The sequence below is a fragment of the Scyliorhinus canicula genome, chromosome 12, assembly GCF_902713615.1.
Source record: "Scyliorhinus canicula chromosome 12, sScyCan1.1, whole genome shotgun sequence".
In the NCBI taxonomy this organism is placed as follows: Eukaryota; Metazoa; Chordata; class Chondrichthyes; order Carcharhiniformes; family Scyliorhinidae; genus Scyliorhinus; species Scyliorhinus canicula.
In genome coordinates this window covers 149,073,155-149,093,733 of record NC_052157.1, presented here as the reverse complement: position 1 = coordinate 149,093,733, position 20,579 = coordinate 149,073,155, and the positions used below count along the sequence as shown (strand labels likewise).

The window sequence follows — 20,579 nt, the reverse complement described above, 5'->3', positions numbered from 1 at the left end:
CAGAAGAGAGATTTAAACATTGGTAATGATTACCCGTCTAATCATTTTACTTGGAGCCTAATAATAATAATCTTCATTTGTGTCACAAGTAGGCTTACATTAACACTTCAATGAAGTTACTGTGAAAGGGTCAGTGACATGGTGAGAGGTTTCTTAGGCTAGAGAAGATTAAGTTTGCCTTAAGGGATTCATTACAGGGATTCCCTTGGAGGTGGCAGCCGTTCATTGACTTCTTAAAGGAAAACGGTCGGGGGGGGGGCATGGAAGTGAAGAATAAGGGCAGGGAATCTAATATACGGGTAGCTCGGAGTAAGGGCGGGGGGGCGGGGGGGAGTTGGGTATGTTATTGTGGGATTTTGCGTGTGCTAAAATTATAAATGCCTCAATAAAGTATTTTCTAAAAAAAAAGTAACTGTGAAAACCTCCTAAGTTGCCACATTCTGACGCATGTTCGGATACACCGAGGGAGAATTCAGAATGTCCAATTCACCTAACACGCACGCCTTTCGGGACTTTGTGGGAGGAAACCGGAGCACCCGGAGGAAACCCACGCAGATACGGGGAGAACATGCAGACTCCACACAGACAGCAACCCAAGCCAGGAATCGAACCTGGGACACTGTCGCTGTGAAGCAACAGTGCTAACCACTGTGCAGCCGAGGTCATTCAGCCCAACTGGTCCATGCCAGTTTATTCTCCACACGTACACCCTTTCACGCCTCTTCAACTAACCCTATCAGCCTATCCTTCACTTCCTCTCCCCCCCCCCCACATGTTTATCTAGTTTCCTCTTAAATGCGTCGATGTAATTGTTTCAGCAACTCCTCTGGTAGCAAGTTCCACGTTCTCACCACTCTCCGCGTTTCACCTGAATTCCCGACTGGATTTATCAATGACTCTTGTATTTCTAGTCCCTGAATTTTGGGCTCCTACAGATGCAAATAATTTATAAACAATATAATTGTAAAGAAATAAGACTTTTTTAAAAAACTTGAGTTAAAGTGCCCAAAACGTGACATGGTTTTATCACATGCCTTTTGACACCAAGGGTTAGACAAGAATGTGCTTTAAACAATACCGTATATGCTTAATTAGGATGGTTTCCTGCTTTTGTACTCATAGGCAAATCCAGTGGTTGCAGTTCAAAGCTTTCACTGTGTTGCCACAAAACGGGGGGGGGGGGGGGGGGGGGGGGGCTTCTCAGACTGCTTTGTGTGTGGAATTGCTAATGGCTTTTCTGCAGGTGGGGACTTTGTCGTGTTTCTCTAATTAAAACTTCTAATATTGTCATCCTCCCGTACTTTGTTCTCATAATTGCTAAATAAAACAGACAAAACAAATTAGCACAGCAGGAGACCTTCTGTGTGCTAACAAAAAAGATGCAGCTGGTCCCGACACAAATAAACAGGGAAAGGGCAAATACGCCTAATGCAATATGGATGCGCTTAGCACACAGGTAATCTTGTTCAACAGTAATCACGACAAACTTCGAACTTCTGCAGCAACTCTAGCCCAATTATTCCAATCAGACGGATGGGGCCTCTATCAGGTTTAAAATGCTGTTCTGTTAAAGTATGGAAACTCTCTCCACAATCTAGCAAGAACGACCACTCCCACCAATTGGCACTTACATTTCTTATGAAATGAAAAAGAAAATAGCTTACTGTCACAAGTAGGCTTCAAATGAAGTTACTGTGAAAAGCCCCTAGTCGCCTGTTCGGAGAGGCTGGTGCGGGAATTGAACCCTGCTGCTGGCCTGCCTTGGTCTGCTTTCAAAGCCAGCAATTTAGCCCTGTGCTAAACAGCCCCTTCTTATTTGTCAATTGCGATTTTGAAGATATATGCAAAATTATGTGGAACATATTGGTCCCCTGAAGGCAGTTTTCATATCCCCTGCTTTAATGTTTTTGTTATAACGCTGGCACCAATCTGATATTTGTCGTGAACGATATTAATTTGTTGCATTATAAAGTACCTGGATGAGCACTTGGCACGTCTTAACATTCCAGACAATTGATTGTCACCCATAGACAATCACCCATGATTTAACTGAATGGCAGAGCAGGCTCAAGGGGCTGAATGGCCTACTCCAGCGCCAATGCATCTTCAGTGACCCCCCAACATGGAACTGTATACCTGTGGAAATCTATTGAGGAGAGAATCGGGCCTTGATTGTCCACATGATCAAATCAAGCCGCTCATCATCAAGTGGCCACATAGGGAAAGAACAAACTTCATTTTGCATCTTTCATGATCTCTGAATATCGTCAATTAAAGAGTTTTGGAAATACTGTCACTCTTGTGATACAGTAAAATGTGATAGCCAATTCATATGCAGCAAATGCCTGCAAAAACTGAGCATTGAGATTAACAACCTGATGATCAGTTTCATCTGGATTGAAGGATAAATGTTGGCTTGGACAACAGGAGAGGCTCCACCCCACCTCCTCCCATCCCCAACCACCTTCTCCCCACCCCACCCCCACCTTCCTCCAGCAACCCCCCCCCCCCCCCCCTCCCAGCCCCTTCCTTTCTCTTTCAGTGGCACCATGGAATGTTTTGTGTCGATTCAAGAGGGCCAATCAAGGATTTAAATGCCTCACCTGAAAGATGGCAACTCTGACAGCACCACAATCCCTCAGGGCTGGTAGTAAAGTGTCGGCCTAGGATGGGCCTAGAGTGAGACTTGAGCCCACCAACCTCCACCGCAGGAGTAGGGCTGTTACGGCAGAACCAATTGCAGGGAACGGCAGTCTCTTCACAAAATCATGAACAAGGTCTCATAGATTGCTAACTTCACAGAAGAGATCGTGAAATCAGAGAATGTGATCTGCATGACGCTGATAAAAATTGGGGGCTACTTAAGAACAAATTTTATCCTAGCCACTCAGTTAGTAAACCAGGCCACTGTCTCATTCGGTTTGATTTGGCTCAAATGTATCTCCCAGGGCGACAGTTGACATCAATTTACTTCAACAAGAACTTTTATGTGAAAGAAAGCAATGAATTTGGACAGCAGCTTTTCACAGCTTCAAATCCATCTCAATGCAATTCGCATACCGCATGAATCATTCTAAAACTTAATGACGCCCACACGGAAATGCCAGTTTAGTTACAGAATGCTATAATATTATGGGTTGTCTGAAGGAATCGTAGAATCCCCTACAGTGCAGAAGGAGCCTATTCGGCCCATCGAGTCTGCACCAGCCTTCTGGAAGAGCACTCTACCTAGGTCCACCCCCCCCCGAAGCAATTACATTTAAAATGTTTCACCTGAAATAATATGGGTTTTCCAAATATTTCCTCCCCTTCCGTATAGTTTGTCAACAGATGGTTGGTGACAGTCAAAAAATCTCAGTCGAATGATTGATTTGATGGCTGGCTCATTGGCAACCAACAGCAGCGACCCCAGTCACTACGGCAACATCTATCTTTAGTTCACATCACAAACCCCCCTCTGCGTCTGACAGAAATGGATGTCAAAACTGCTTCTCAACTGTTTGCAATGACTTACTACATCAATAGTTTATGACAAAAAACCTTATTATTTCCCTTCCCTGGCCCCCAAAGTAATTTATTCATGGGGGGGTGGCTGAATACCACCGGATACTTCACCCATGTGTTGATGCTTCACATGCAACCCCTGACATGGTATTCAACTGTGGGAGAGCGTCGTAGTCAAGCTTGACCATTTAGTACGACTCAAATCCCACTCCAGACTTGACGCTGAATACCTGCACTGCTGCTGAAGCACAGAAGTAGTGCTGTATTATGAGGTGCTGCCTTTTCAATGAGGCACTAAACTGAGGTCACGTCTCTCTATTTAGTTAGGCATGAAAGATCCTATAGCATTAGGAAGAATTGTCCTGGCCAGTATTTATTCCTCCACCAACCCCACCAAAAACAGATTATTGGTTACTCATTACATTACTGTCCACAAACACCAACAGGATCCCCTCCACCTAACACACCATCCTGACTTGGAACTATGTCGCCGTTCCTTCACTGTTGGTGGGTCAAAGCCCTGGACTCCCTCCCTAACAGAACTCTATGGAACAGGGACTCAGCAGTTCAAGAAGGCAGCTCAACGCCAATGCACGGGTAATTAGGGATGGGTAACAGATGCTAGCCTTGCCAGCAACATCCACATCCTGTGGATAAATAAAACAAACTACTGTATTTACATGCATAACAATAACTATACATTGAAGAGCACTTCACTTGCTGCAATGCATTGTGGGATCTGCCAAGAACATGGAGGGCGTTATCTCATTGGCTGCCTCATGTGAGATCACAGACCAAGAATCAAACCAGCTCAATCCGGAGTTGTACGGTAGATACACACTGGGCAGTGCATCAGCTGTACCGGCTGAGGTTATTCATGAAGGCCCCGCCTTCTCAACCTTGCCCCTCGCTTGAGGTGTGGTGACCCTCAGGTTAAATCACCACCGGTCAGCCCTCCCCCCTCAAAAGGGGAAAGCAGCCCACGGTCATCTGGGACTTTGGTGACTTTACCGTACTAGTGCATCTTACAACCAAGCCATTTTGGGGCAAACATTGTGCATTGATTTTAGTTCAGAAGGGATTCTGTAATGAAGGCAGTTCGTTAGAGGGACACACACTTACCGGTACCTCTGCATGACGACAAATCAGGCATGCATCGTTAGTAGGGTTTCCAACCGTCCAACAGTATTGGGTTTGCCATAAATCTCCGGGCAGTTATTAATAGCAATCTGGGAGGTGTTAAAATGATATTTTAAGCAAATAATACTCACAGTTCATTCAGAATCTCTGGCCAGTCATTGAAAAGGGTGGTCTCATTGCGTTCACAGCGTCATGATATAAAATGTAAACCAACGCCACATGTCTTGTGCTCACGTACATCGCTGCACTGCCCAAATTCCTGCCAGTACTGAGCCTCAACCTCAAGGACAGGAGGAGGGAAAACTTGGAATGATCGCTGGGACAACCAGCCGAAGAGTATTGGTGTTGTTGGCTGGACCAGCAATTATTGCCCAGCCCAAATTGCCCTTTGAACTGAGTGGGTTGCTAGGCCACTTCAGAGGGCAGTTAAAGGGTCAACCACATTGCTGTGGGTCTGGAGTGACATATTGACCAGACAAAATGACGATATCAGATTTCAAAATCAGAACCAGATGTGAATATGACAATCACAATGGTCTCGTCATTCGACTTTAACTCCAGATTTTTTGTTGAATTAAGATTTCACGATCGACCATGGTGGGATTCAATTCCAGTGCTTTATCCAGGGCCTCTGGATTACTAATCCACTGACAATTCCGCTACGCCATCACCCCATTGATTTAACTATTGGGTGTCCCGGGACAGAGAGCACTGTGGGGCGTCTCCGATTGTCTCAATGGGTGCCTGTGCCCAGAGAATCAATGTTACACCAGTGTCGCAGGTTCTCGCTCTTTATATTTTGGGTGGAGGGGGATCCTAATGGGATTTTATTTTGATGGTGGGAATGTCGATTTTCATTGAATTTTAATCCAGGATTTGATTTTTAAATTTCCGCTTCAGAAGGGGCTGGTCCTTAAAATCCTTAATTTACACAAAGCTGCAGGGATTGGAGAGTATTGAATTCTCAATGCTGCGTTATATAAAAGGGATATACTTCCTATATGTGCAAACAGGGGTGTTGACAATAGGAACCTTTCTCCAGGGAATGGTTTTCCTCTGTTAGAACCTACCCACTCCAGGTTGCCGGCTTTCCATTACATGATTTACTCCCACATCTCCCAGAGCACGCCCAGCTAGAGTTGGCAATCTGGAGGAGTTTTGTAGATCAGCACTATTACACTTGTGAAAGGGACAGAAGAATTGGCAGCAGCTACCTTTTCCCAATCAAAAAAGGATAAACAACTGATGGAGACAGTCTTAAACTTGGTGGTGAGATTATTGTGAATATAACGCCAGCAAAAATAGGCTACAATTAAAATATATTTCCATGTTTATAAAAGTGGTTAGGATATTGTTTCACTGCTCATACTCAAGATGAAAGGCTATTTTCTCACCCAACTGTCAAGTGTTTAAACCAAAGTGATTTTGTGGGCAGTGAACGACAGACATGTGTTGGAGCGTTATAAATGGGAACGAGTCATGCAAGTGTCACGGAAACAGACTTACATTCAATAGTTAGGGCTCCCAACCATAGGTTCTGGTTACCGTGGGGCAGACTGTGCAACGCCAAAAGCTGTATGCACCAGAAATGCCCACCAGGATGTCCCGATTAGCCATTGTGGCAGCTTTGCAAGCCTCTCAATTTTGCCTCTATCATGTTCAACGAACAGAAAGATCAGCCAATGTGAAACAGGCATGGTAAATTTCCAGTCAGCCCACCTGGCATATAAAGTTCGCCCCAGTCCGTGGAATACGTTACACCATAAAATCAAATGGGGTCCAGCAGCAGCGTGGGTCTAGATCTTGAATTTCTGCCCTAAATTTCTCCACCTCACGTTCCTCCTATAAAGATGCTCCTTAAAACCCATCTTATATGCCCATATATCCGACGTTTCTGTTAAGCTGCGGAGGTCATGCAGCAAAGTAACAGGTACTGGGAAAGCCTTGCTCTGGAATAAAGAACATATGTGCACGGCAGTGCAAACATTATTAAAGGGACCACACACACACACAAAGAAATACCAGGCCCATGCCCAGCAGTTAAATTTTAACGGCAACATTGCTAATAGTGCCCTTGTGTATCTTGGTGTCAAATTTGGTGTGCGTTACCGTGTCAAAGACAATAGTTGGTGTTGCTGAAAATGCAGTTCTTGGGTTTTACCCCCACAACCCAAAGATGTGCAAAGTAGGTGGACTGAACACGCTAAATTGCCCCTTAATTGGAAAAAATGAATTGAGTACTCTAAATTTTTTTTTTTTTAAATGCAGTTCTGACGATTTCCTCTGGCATCTCTACCCACGCTCATCTCCGCCATCTCCCTCACAACCTCGCTAGATTTAGCGACCAGAACAATTTTCCTCTCCAACCCAGCAAGTTAGTGTTGGCAAGGATGAGGGGAAAACTGAAAACAGGGAAGGTGGAGGAAAAAAAAATCCAAAGCCCAATCTTGAACACAGATTCGGAGGTGCGTTAACACAGAAAGATTAAAGCAGACAAACAGATGGAAGGTCAGTGCAGGTGTATCTTTATTTTTTTTTAATAGTATCTGAAGCAAGTGCATCTTGCTTGATAGATGGATATGGGAATATTATACACATTGATACTGAAATTTTTTGAATGAAAGCCATTATATTACAGCTAAATAGTAAAAATACATTATATACAAAAATCCACTGATAATTTTTCACACACCTGGTCCATTCAAACACTTCAAAAATCTTCACAGAAAAGATTTTTTTAAACAATTTTCCCCGCAATATTTTAAACAAAGGCTTGTTTGCACAGTGAAGGCATTCACCATAAACATTAATAATTAAAAAAAAGTAATGTCTCTCTCATGGGGAAAATTAATCTGCTTTCTTTCAATTCAGATGTAGTTCCAGTCAAGATTTTGTTTTATTTTTGAAAATTTTTGGTTAGCCTGGTATCGGATGCACTTGCAACCCCAGTCACGCGCGCTCGACAGTCTGCGAATCAGAGAAACCCGGCACAGGTGGAAGCTGCTTTTATAACAGTGTGAAACCTGCCCGATCATAGCTAGCTGCTGCCTGGTTTCAAACAAGAGGATCATCCTGGCCACCATTCGTAGTAATTTTACTCGCAGGCTGAAGCAGATTGGGAGCTGGCACCACCAATCTGGTTCTTAGTGCAAAATAGAAGCAGCTAGTGCTTCTTGTTTGCTGGACATTAAGTGCATTCTCTTTCTCTATAAAGGATGTAAGCCACTTACCCAAAGGTAGAGAACGTAGGCACAGGTCACATGAATGGGGAAAGCACCATGTTGGTAAAGTGATCAATAGGTGGAAACAAGGACTCATTTTACACCTTACCATAAGTTTTACAGCTACAGCCCAATTCACAATTTTGGGATGAAGCTGTTATTAAACAGTCTCCTCACTACCCTCCTTTAATGAAGTGCCAAAATTAATCTTTCGTTTTAATTTAGGTGTCTCTGCAAGCGAATACACTTTTCATTGGATCCCCCCCCCCCAACCCCATTGCAATCAGGACAATTTGGATTCAAACGTTCCATTTGTCCCTCAGGTGATCGGGTGAAGAGAGATGCCCATTGGCTTCTATTAACTTTCCTTTTGAGGTCAAGAAGTGTAACAAGATCATAAATGCATTTGTGAAGCAAGTATCTGTAATTTCACTAAAAATATCAATTTGAGGAGATCTTCACCAGCCGATTGGAATTTACTGCGTCGTTTGGAATTCTTAATGTTTGCGTTTGGTAAAATTCATTTCTTTCACTCTCTCCAATCTTGATCTCCTTTCTCAGCAGGTGCCATGTCTTGTTGGATTGGATTTGGGGGCCCTTCAGTACCTTGGTCAAGGAGTCCTTCTTCATGTGAGAGTGCCTCCATAGCAAGGATCAACGACATGCTAGGCCACGGAACCAAAACTGAATTGGATCCTATGCGTGCACACAGACTACAGTATGAGTTTCTGGATGGAGACTCTAGTGCATTCTCATCCGTCCCCTAGTGCAGCCTGTGGCTGAGATCTATCAAGTCTGGGCAGAATTAAAAAAAAAATCAATTGAAAGGGAGGGTTGGAAATATTAACAGCCCTGAAAATAATAATAGAACTTCAGTCCCTGAAGGGTTAATCTTTAATGCCCTGGAAACCGGCAGAGAGCTAACCACACAAGTGCCTTTCAACATTAACGACATGGACATACAATAATAAATTTATATCACATACACTATATCACATACACAACTTACCAAATATGGAGAACTTAAGCACAGGACACATGAACAGGGAGAACACCAAGAAGTCCTGATTTGGTAAAATGATAAATGGAAACAGCGCATTTCTCACTTAGCCACAAGTTTTGCCTCTATTATGTCCTTGTATTAAACAGTCAAAAATATATATCGTTACATTTAACTGTTCTATCAGACTGCGTCCCTCACAACCAGCCACAGGTAGAATCTCAAGGGCAGATGATCAATTGAGAAATTCATAAATATCTCCTCATTTTCTTATAGAAATATTTGGAAAACAGTGGCACAGTTGCAACCCATCAAACACAGGTAACAGCCAGCGGGCACAGCACCAAGTCCATTCCCAGGAATCGGGGCCAAATGCCTCATGATAATAATGTAATACGTGGATTATTTCAGTGGGTTGTCACTCAAGGACAATTGCATTGTGATAAAGAAACGTTCACCAACACGTAGCGAGATTAGCGTCTGCATAAATGTCAGCACTTAATTATTGATTCAAAAAAATTAATAAAGTGATGGTTAGCTCCACCAAAGGTTTAGTGGGTTAGTACAATCCCTGGTCCGGTAAAGAGCTGTCAGACAACAGAAGATCCCAGGTTTAGGCCCTAGACTGTATCGAGACTTCTGGACTAGGGTGACAAAAAGAGAGGAAGAGAAACAGCCAGGATTCTCTCTCCTGATTGCAGTCCAGAGACTCCGAAAGTGGGTGGTCATTAAGCCGAGGGAAGATTTAGGCTGGGCTCTGATTCCTTCATGGTTGAATAGCCAACCGCGGATGTTATGTGCATCAAAAGGGTGTGTTGGGGTGAGGGGGGTGCGGGAAGAGAACTAAAAGGGAGGAAAGGATGCAGAAAAATAAATGGAGCTATCTGAACTGAACACTGTTGCTGGAGTAGAACACTCAGGATCACATGATCTAAAATACTGCGCACACGAGTAAGCAGAAATAAGTACTTTTAATTTAACTGGGTGATACAGGAAAACAATACAGCTATTATATATTACAATGCACTGCCACAGAAAGAGGTTCAGAGAACACAAACAAACCACTAGGTTTCTCGCCCTGGCTCATAACTTAATTTGAACCCCTTACTGCATCACCACCTTGTAACATACCACTTAAGTTATTAACCTGTGGTTAATATTAAAGGCATTAAATCTTGAAAACCATTTTTCACAAATCAAGTGGTGTTAATGTGAATGGAGGCGCCCTGGAATTAAAAGACAGGTACACATAATATTAAAAATCACCATTTCAAGCAAGCTACGAGTGGAACTGTGAGACGACATGAGGTAACAATAACCATCTCCGTAAGTTTAGAATTCCACTCTTACTTTTAACATTTCTAACTAGTCAGTCAGTGGCTGACTGGAACAAATGCTGCGCTCAAAGGTGAAATTGAAGCATCTGGTACGTGTCGCTCCACTCGCACGAATGCAGCCGGACACCAGCAACTGGGCCAGAGTTAGCATTTGAAAAGCCGATTAGGGGTATCAAGGCAGTCACAGTACTAACCCTTCAACTTGAACTTTACTCAGCAATATCATGATCCCATTCCGAGAGTTTACAACTGACCTCAGCAACATGGATCTAATGGAATGCACTCGGCTCATGATTCAGGTTCCTTGAAGAACGTTCAAGGAAGCCGGTTCCAACTTTAAACTTTTATGTCCTATTTTTAGACTAGGTTAAGAGTAACATTTCCGAGTAGTCCCACCATGATTTTTGTTTTAAACTAATCTAAGAAACTCATGATTGGAACCACACTGAAAATACCTGAGACATTATTTGTGTTTCATGAAAAAAAAAGTAAGGAGTACACTTTGCAGTTTGAGTAAGGTAGGTAATGGAAGCTTCATTATAAACTGCTCCAGCTGCGTTATAGAATTTTTCTTTAACTGTACGTACAACGTACACCCTATGATACTCAAGCATGGGAGACTTCATCAAGGCTGAACCTTCAAAAGGAGCCTCTGGTGAGGATGCAACCTCAGCCTGGACCTCATCGTTTAGCAATCAGATCCATTTATATAGTTTATCAATCAGACCCATCCTGAGCCTAAATCAAAGAAAGCAGAAAATTTTATTGCAAAATTTCCTCTTTTTGTTTTTAAAAAAAAGGTCCCCATACGACAGACACTGCCTTTATAGCACACACAGTAATGTCAGTCTTAGACAATTCATACATTTAAACTTACTTTAAGCTCAGAAAGCCACTCAGTCCAACAGACACAGCTACAAACAGGACTGCAGCACATTGTTAAGTTCTCCTCTCCTCCCCTCCCCTAGCCAACATCTATTCACCTTAGCCGGGACTGCTAGAACATGTGTGGGCCTTTTTGTTGTTTCCGCAGCCAATTAACGACCTATCCAAAAGGTGCACTTAAAATAAAGACCACAACAATTAGTTAATTGTTAATTCCCCCCCCCCCCTCTTCATATTGGTCCTCACAAAATAAACTTTAAAAACCCAACGGTCGACAAGCTGGGGGCAGACACGTTGGTTCTTTCTTGGGCCTCCTGCAGGGCTCTCCGGCCTGGTCCAGCAGACCGTTGCGTTTCAATTCACATACACGCACGCAAACACGGGGGCACGATTAACGTCTCGTCTTTGTTCATTTTTCTTGGTTACGTCAACATGATCCGGGTGAAGCTCAACTCCACCGAGCTCTTCGTGTGCAAGACTTTGCTCTTTTTTCTTTTTTAAAAACCCTCAGTCCGGAATCTGACATCCACCCAGCCATTACTTCCTGGAGCAATGCAAGGGCCAGGGGAGGGAGGAAAAAATAAAATTAAAGCCTTGCTAACACCATTTTAAACTCACCAATTACAAAACACGCACACACACACACACACACACAAAGGTCACTAAGGACAGTTGTCATTCCAAACTGCTCTGAGTAGCGGTTTGTTTTCTGCAGTGTGTATTCCTTTCCCACTGCCAGCTTGGTGACATGTTGGATGTTTTTTTTCTTTCAAACTCTGCCAATCCTCTCTGCTTGCCGCCTTCCGAAGCCACCTCCTCCTTCCCTCGCCTGTGACTCGCTGCCAGGAATGTATTGGAGAACCAAGGAAACCCGGTCTTTTAAAATGACTGCGCTCTCTGGGCTCGGAGTCCCTCAAGTTTTAGGCCAGCTTCAGAGTGCTCACAGGGAACGATGGCATGGTCACCATAGTGACAGGGTTCAGGACCGTCTGGCCCACTATCTGCTGGTGCACGACTTGTGGGCCCACCGCTTGCTTTGTCACAACGGCCTGTTGGCCAACAGGGACGGTGCCGTTTACTTGCTGGTGGGTGATGGTGTGCGTGAGGTGGCTCATGACTGGCTGGTTCACCGTCATTGGCTGTGGATAGATAGCGGGCAGCTGTTGACCAAGGTGTGCCATATGGCTTAAGGTGGCTGGGTGCACAGTGATGTGGCCAATAGGTTGAGCGGCAGTGGCCAGCTGGACCGAGCTGGAGGTCGCGGGTGCAATATGAGCAATGTGTTTTCCTGGCGAAGCTTGAATCACATGATTGACGGCCGTGTGAATCACGGACGTGTGGGAAGCAGGTGCAGCGTGGGCAATAACTGTTGGCTGTAGCGTCGATGCCGTCACAATGTGAGTCTGAGCTGGCACTACCCTCTGTGACGGAATTAAAGCCTGGGGCTGGATTTGCCCTTGTGCCTGGGGTTGAGACGGCTTCTGTTGGGCAGACAAATGTTGAGGCAGCAACGATGACTGGTGAGTGATAGCAGGAGAAGAAACGGCCTTAAGCAGCTCATGGTGCGAGCGGAGAGGCGTTGGTGGTAGAGTGTTTATGGGTCTCATATCTTCAATATCATCATCGATATTGTCTTCGCCTTCTGAAATTAAAAATTTAAAAAAAGAGACACATGGTTAATGTGGCACATTTCCATCAGGAGCAACGCTCGTTTTCATCCATCACTACTCCAATTTTCAACCGTTCTGCCCTGAAGGCTTTGGTCATTGCTGGAGTGCGGCAGTCATTGGCTGGGGCCTCAGACAAGTGGTCATTCCTCAGGCGAGAAGCCCACAATGAGCGTCATGAAACTATGCCATACTGCATGCGGCACACATTGCCCTGGCCAATGCTATCCTATCCCCCCTGGCATGCACCTTTTGAGTAATAGTTAAGTGAGTCGCGATCAGAAACAGCAGCCGTTTCCACCTCTCTAATCCAAGACTTTGCAAATGCAGGATGTCAACTCAAAACAGCTAACCAGTCTGAAATCTAAATGCAAGGAGGGCGGAATGTGGGGGGGTTAAAGGTCACTGCCAGCTCTTATCGCTGGACCAGAAGCAGCAAGACTCCAGTTGCGTGGAGAGATCAGAACAGCAGAACTGTTTCCCTCAGACCGGGGGGAGGTTTAAAAGGAAATTTGATACATGCATTGAAAATCATGATTGAGGATTTTGATAGAGCAAATTATTTTTTCTTTCCGGTTATAGATTAGGCAGTAACCAGAGGACATGGATTTAAATTTGGGGCAGCACGGTAGCATGGTGGTTAGCATAAATGCTTCACAACTCCAGAGTCACAGGTTCGGTTCCCGGCTGGGTCACTGTCTGTGCGGAGTCTGCACGTCCTCCCCGTGTGCGTGGGTTTCCTCCGGGTGCTCCGGTTTCCTCCCACAGTCCAAAGATGTGCGGGTTAGGTGGATTGGCCATGCTAAATTTCCCTTAGTGTCCTAAAGATCGGTTAATGGGGGGATCGGTTAATTGGGGGGGGGGGGGGTTCTGGTATAGGGTGGATACGTTGGCTTGAGTAGGGTGATCATTGCTCGGCACAACACCGAGGGCCGAAGGGCCTGTTCTGTGCTGTACTGTTCTATGTTCTATGTTCTATAAAATTATTGCCATTTTTCTCACCCAGAGTTGTTCTTCCTTTTTATAAATTTAGAGTACATTGGAAATATTTGTTTCCCAATTAAGGGGCAATTTAGCATTGTTGTTCTTTAGACTGGAATTGGATGAATATTGAAGAGAATGGAGCATTGGGATAGGAGAGTGGAGTAATTGGAAAGCTCCACCATGGATAGGCCAAATGGCCTCCATGGCCATATGATTTGGTGGTATCCTGCTCACCAAACTGCCTGTGGAAACCAGGCCCCATCACCCTGAGTTAGAAGCTTCAAGGAGAGGAGGTGATAAAATATCCAATACAATTACCCATTAATTAAAACTTGAGGAATAATAATTCAAGATTTTACAATGAACAGGGAGACACTCTGCTGAAAAGAGACAGATGGGGCACAATTGGGTTATGTAATAAAATAGGCAATACTTAAACAAATCTCAGTGCCATGCTTTTAATTTTAATGGGAGTGAAAATCTTTTTCGACCCTACCTTTCACCTTCGACTCTAATCTTTTCGAGCACAACTGCACCTTATATTAATAACCTTTCAGAAAACTCATTTACAAATCTTCTGTTGCTTCCAATTCATCCAAGCCGGTTGTCATGACAATTTCCACAAAAGGCACAACGTGCCATTAAGTAGGAAGAATCCTGCTGTGCTATATTTACAGAACCAGGACGTTTATCTTTCCGCACCTCCTCTTGAATTGTCCACTCATGGTTCCCCTCCCCCCCGCTGTCCCTTCACGCTATTTCAAAGATCCACCCTGGAATTTTTTTTAAAAAATCAAATAATCTTTGATCCTCGTCAGGGACAGCACGGTGGCGCAGTGGTGAGCACTGCTGCCTCACGGTGCCAAGGAAGCAGGTTCGATCCCGGCCCTGGGTCACTGTCCATGTGGAGATTACACATCCATCCTGTATCTGTGTGTGTCTCACACCCACAACCCAACGATGTGCAGAGCAGGTAGATTTAGTCCCTTCATTGGAAAAGAATAACTGGCTAAATTTATATATATTTTTTAAAAAGTCAACAAGGACACAAATCTAATCAATGCATCGGGTCACGTATTGGAAAACTGGATTCGCAACCAATTCCCCCTGCAATTTTCAGTTTTTGGGAAATAGTTACAAGAGAACTATGCGTGTCTCCATCTCCCAGCAATCAATGTACAGGAGCCACCAGTGATCGGTCTCCCCTTCAACTGTGGCTCTCAATACTCTTTTGCTGCTCCACCTGCCACTTGCCTTCCCTTTGTGGTCTGTTCAAGAATGGAACTCAGAAAACATCAAACAGGATGGGAATGTCATTGGAAACCAAGGCCAGGAGGAATGCAGATAGGGCTGGATCACAGAGTAGGGAGCCGTGTGAAGTATCTAACCCTGCATATGAAATGAAATGAAAATCGCTTATTGTCACGAGTAGGCTTCAAATGAAGTTACTGTGAAAAGCCCCTAGTCGCCACATTCCGGCGCCTGTTTGGGGAGGCTGTTACGGGAATCGAACCGTGCTACTGGCCTGCTCTCAAAGCCAGCGATTTAGCCCTGTGCTAAACAACCCCTGATTCACCCACAATTGGCGGGATGGCCCGGCGCCAAGAACAGCGTGAACCACTCCGGTGTCGGGCCAACCGGAATCCTCCGCACTTCCGGGGGCGGCGAAGTGCCTGCGCGAGTTGGTGCATACGCTGAACCGCCGCCGTGGTTCCGCGCATGCGCAGACCGGCTGGCATGTTCCTGCGCATGCCCAGGGGAGTTCTTCTCCACGCCAGCCATGGCGAAGCCCTAAAGAGGCTGGCGCGGAAGGGAGTGGTGCCCCCATGGTACAGGCCTGCCCGCACATCGGTGGGCCCCAATCGCGGGCCAGGCCACTGTGGGGCTGCATACCCCGTGCCCCCCTGAGGACTCCACTATACGGCCTACTAGCCAGGTCCCGCCATGTGGGTCCATGTACATTTCAAGCCGGCAGGACTGATGGCCACTCGGCCCATTGGGGCTCGAAGAATTGCTGATGGGGGGGGGTCGCTGCCAACGGGCCCCGACCGGCATGGCGTAAACCCCGCCCCCGCCCGAAGACCAGCGCCGGAGAATAAGGCAGCTGGCATCGGAACAGCGGGGCGGGATTAACCCCCCACCCCCGGGGGATTCACCGATCTGGTGGGGGGCGGAGAATTCCGCCCCTCATCGTCCATACAGCAAGTGAAAGTATTTTGTCAAAAGGGAACCGATTGGTTACTTTTCTTCTTCCTAGGAAGAAGTTCCTAACTTCTACGGCTACTTGGCTGCCCACAGCAACCTGGTTCCTTTCGGAAGGTAAATTCTTGGCTCCTACGATCAGGAAGAATATTTGGAGAATTGGGCCTATAATATTGGAGCCATTCTGGCAACAGGGCTGGTGATGATCACATTACTCAGTCAAGCTACTTGGGAAAGGAGGCAAACTTTCTTTGAACTGCTTTGCAATCCCAACACAGAGGTGATGGGCTGAGTGGCCTCCCCCTGTACCGTATTATTCTTTGATTCTAACTCTTACCGGATGCAGTTGAGGTAGAAGCCTGGTCGTCCTCCGGTTGCACGGTTTGGCGGAGGATGCGATCCACTTCAAGAATGTCCATCCATTGGCTCAGTTCGTTCTTCAGATCTGCTAAACGTTGCTGGGTGGCGATTTTCTCTCTTGCGAGGCGCTCCATTTCATGCTCGTATTCCTTCTCTTTCCTTTTTAAAGTCTGGGGGGGGGGGAATAAATGATAAAGAAGGTAAGAGGTGGCTTATGCCAGAAGGAATAAGCAATAAATTGTGTGTCGGATGAAAGAGAACATCCAACCCATTGGTCTCATCCATCAAGAATATCAACTCCACGACATTTAATGTTTCCATGAACCAATGTTTCTGTAGGACCTCTCTTTAGCTTCTCACCTTAAAGATAACATTGTGGCCACCCATCAGAACAGCGCTGGCCCATCAGCCTAGATTACATCTGAACCTAGGGCAGCATGGTGGCGCAGTGGTTAGCACTGTTGCCTCATGGCGCCGAGGTCCCAGGTTCAATGACGGCTCTGGGTCACTGTCCGTGTGAAGTTTGTACATTCTCCCCGTGTTTGCGTGGGTTTCAACCCCACAACCCAAAGATGTGCAGGGTAGGTGGATTGGCCATGCTAAATTGCCCCTTAATTGGAAAAAATGAATTGGGTACTCTAAATTTATTTTAAAAAAGAAGAACAAAAAAGATTACATGTGAGCCTTAGGTGAGAGAGGTACCAACTGAGCCGGGCGTTAACGTTGCAATCCTGTTACAATGACGTGCATGCTTCAGTTGTAAGTGAGAACAGCTGTTACTAACTGGGGGAAGGGAGTTTGTGTCTCTGTTCTCTGGGTTTTGTGAATAAACCTACGTTATGCAAAAGACTGGCTCCAGATTCTTCCTTCACTTCGTGAGTCAGAAGCGTTTGGGCAGCACGGCGGCACAGTGTTTAGCACTGCTGCCTCATAGCGCCGAGGACCCAGGTTCAATCCCTGTCCCGGGTCACTGTCCATGTTGTGATTTGCATATTCTCCCCGTGCCTATGTGGATCTCACCCCCACAACCCAAAGATGTGAGGGTAGGTGGGTTGGCCACGCTAAATTACCCCATAATTGGTGGTGGTGGTGGTGGTGGGGGGGGGGGGGGGGGGGGGGGAATTAAAAAGTAAGTGAGCAGTGTTTAGAAAACCGAGGGACTTTCATTAACAAAGGATGCATCATAGGACCATAGTGACGGTGCAATTGCACTATGGACTAGTGCGAAGCACTTAATTCCTCACATTTCACAATTTATGTTTCCATCTTCATGACATTGCAAGCGGGGTTAAGGGCAGGGGGGGGTTGGTGGTTTCAGCCAGTCGCTCCCTCCTAACTAAGGAGGAAAGAATGATAAGCTTTGGGGAAAGAGTCACTCCCACCTGTTCCCCTCTGTGTTTTAGCTGTTAGCAACTAACATTTGGTGTCGCTGACCACGAACCGGATAAACTGAATGTGTCATGTGAAACCAACTGTTTGTGACACAACGGTGAATAGCTGTTGATGCCAGGGCGCACACAAAACCAAATAACTACCAATATACAATACAGTTCCTTCCTTTGCTAGTCAACACGAATAGTTTCTTTTCACGAGGCAAACCCAAGCTCTTCTTGAAAAATAAATCATTTGATGGAGGACACATTTTGCAATGCGTATCGTAGGAATTATTACCCATGGAAGTTGTCTATTCACAACCCAATGACCAGAACTTCCCGGACACTGAAAGTACTCCTCAATATGGCAAGCAACAGTAGGTTCACATTAACCTGCTAACAGGTCAGCAAGCTGTTTCATGGTCTCACCAAGAAACAGCGCCCATCTCGCCCCCCCCACCCGTCCACGGCCCCTCCCCACCTCCAGGCTCTATAAAAAAAATACAACCTTTAATCAAATCAAGATATCCTTAACAGAATGAAAGACGGCTTCTACAGCAGCTGATCTTAGCATGGGGCAGTCTAGTGGGTACAATTAAAACCGACTGCTTCACCAGCAAGCTGAAGACAATCTGAAGGGCAGGGATAACAGGGTTACATTTATCCAGTGGCTGAGAGAGAGAAAGAACGTGAGAGAGAGAGAAAAAGAGTGTGAGAAAGAAATGAATAAGCAGGAGGAATCTCTCCTGTTGTTAATTTTAGCAGAAAGTGCTGTGGAAGTCCAAATCGAGAAACTGGCCTTCTGGGTTGCAATCTTTCCTTTCACGGAATGCAAGAAACACACAGCCCATTGTTATTATTCTTCTGTATTCATTCAAAATTGAATTCACTCCTTTGCATTTCACAAAAAAAACCTTTCACCTCCCTTCCCCCTTCATTATTGCAGTGGTTTTAAACCTTTCCTGCAAGGGAGCCTTTGCAATAATGGCACCCTGATGACAGGCCTTTGAAGATGCTGCCAGGTTCCCAGAGGAAAGTAACACGATTATCGAGATATTCCTTATCAGTGAAAGTCAAAGGATGTGGAATGCCAGTGAGCCAATAATGGGGGAAACAAAAATCAAAACATGGAATTCTTTCGATGTTGCAGGAGGACATACTGTAATCACAAAGGCCTGAGGGATTGCTGACTGATGTCAAAAGCCAAACCTTATCACAAATCAATCAGCCAGGACCAAACGTGTTCGCGGGCGGGATTTTCCGGTCCATCCCAAACCAGAAATTCTCGCCCGAGGTCAAAGGGCATTTACCTCTTCATTCACCTGAGGAAGGAGCAGTGCTCCGAAATCTAGTGTTTGAAACAAACCTGTTTGACTTTAACCTGGTGCTGTGAGACCTCTTACTGTGCTCACCCCAGTCCAATGCCGGCACCTCCACATCATGGCATTTAAATGGTCTGGGAAAATCTTCCGTACGGCCCGCGACTATTCCTGCGGCCAGCAGGACCAGAAGACTCACCCCGTCATCTCTCACTGTCACTGTCAACGTAGCTGCAGTGTAGCGATTATCACATTCGCCACACGCCCGTGGGGTCCTCATTTTAAACTGGGCAGAAACATTTCCAAATGTGTGTGGTGGGCGGGGTGGGGCGGGGGGGTGGTCATTGGAGCCTGGTCGAACAGGTTTCGACAGGCCTGGGAGGTATGAAAGATAGGGGGTTGGGATTAATACTGGAAGAGGTGTTTTTAAGAAGACGTGGATGGGGAAGATTATTGGGGGGTGGGGGGGCGGAGAAGACCCCCCGGTCAGAATAGTAATGTGGAACATGAGGGGGTTGGGAGGACTGGTGAAGAGGCCGAGGGTGTTTACGCACCCAAAAAGCTTAAAGGCCGATGCAGCGATGCTTCAGGAGACCCACCTGAGGGTGAAGGACCAGGTGAGGCTCAGGATGGGTTGGACGAGTTGGGTATCCCACTCTGGATTCGACAGTAGGGCTCGGGGTGTGGAGTGGTGTTGGTGGGCAAGAGGGTGAGGTTCCAGATGAAGATGGTGGTAGCGGACCACGGGGGCAGGTATGTGATTGCAAAGGGGCGTTGGAGGGGAGGATGGTGGCATGCGAGTGTCTTTGGACCCAACTGGGACGAAGCAGGGTTTGCGAAGAAGGTGCTGGGGGATTGGAATATGGTGCAAGAGCGGAGGGACAAGTCGCAGTGCCCTCGTTTACCCAGCCCGGTGGGTGTTGGGGGGGGGGGGGTGAAAAGGCACTGACTGGTCTTATGAGAGATGAGAGGAGGGGGACCCATGGAGGTTTTTGCACCTGAGAGAGCGGGAGTATTCGTTATTTTCCCCAGTGCACAAAATGTTTTCGAGAATAGACTATTTTGTAGTAAGGAAGACGTTACTGGCTGGAGTCAAGGGATCGGAGTATTCTGTGACAGAGATTGGGGTACTTTGCTCGGCACTGGGGTACTTGGCATGGGTGTCCTATGCTCCCCCTGCATTAGCGATAGAGCCACTAGCCATTGCTCCCAGGAGTTCTGGGTTGTGAAAGGGGATAGTGAGAGGGAGGATGGAACATAGGGTATCCTTTTATGCAGATGGTTTACTGCTGTATACCTCAGAGCCGAGTATGTCGGTGGGGAATATAATGGGGATACTTCAAAGATTCGGGTCGTCCACAGGGTAGAAATGAAATTTAGAGGAGAGTGAGTATTTTATGGTGTCCCAGCCCGGAATGGGGGGGGCTGGCATTTCGCAGGACGGTAACCACTTGAGGTATTTGGGGGTGCAGGTGGCGCGGGGTGCGGGAGGGGGGTGGATCCGCAGGCACTATTTTACCAGCTTGGTGGGGTGAGTGGAGGCAGACTTGGCAAGGTGGAACAACCTCCCTCTGTCATTGGCGATCC

General features: G+C 46.1%; 2 protein-coding genes across 2 annotated transcripts in view; one reads left to right on the top strand and one right to left on the bottom strand.

The window, feature by feature from the left end:
- The window catches only part of sgsm2 (small G protein signaling modulator 2), a 283,232-nt gene extending 276,301 nt beyond the window's left edge, over window positions 1-6,931 (top strand). Inside the window, exon 26 of the mRNA XM_038814470.1 lies at window positions 6,913-6,931. The gene's annotated coding sequence lies outside the window, so the exon portion shown is untranslated. The remainder of the gene's footprint in view (window positions 1-6,912) is intronic.
- A 221-nt stretch (window positions 6,932-7,152) lies between these two features.
- Window positions 7,153-20,579, bottom strand: part of mnta (MAX network transcriptional repressor a) — a 145,271-nt gene continuing 131,844 nt past the window's right edge. The window contains exons 5-6 of the mRNA XM_038814476.1: window positions 16,278-16,470; window positions 7,153-12,729 (exon numbers count right to left, since the gene is read on the bottom strand). Coding sequence (XP_038670404.1) covers window positions 12,008-12,729; window positions 16,278-16,470 — 915 coding nt within the window. The 3' untranslated portion in view covers window positions 7,153-12,007. The remainder of the gene's footprint in view (window positions 12,730-16,277; window positions 16,471-20,579) is intronic.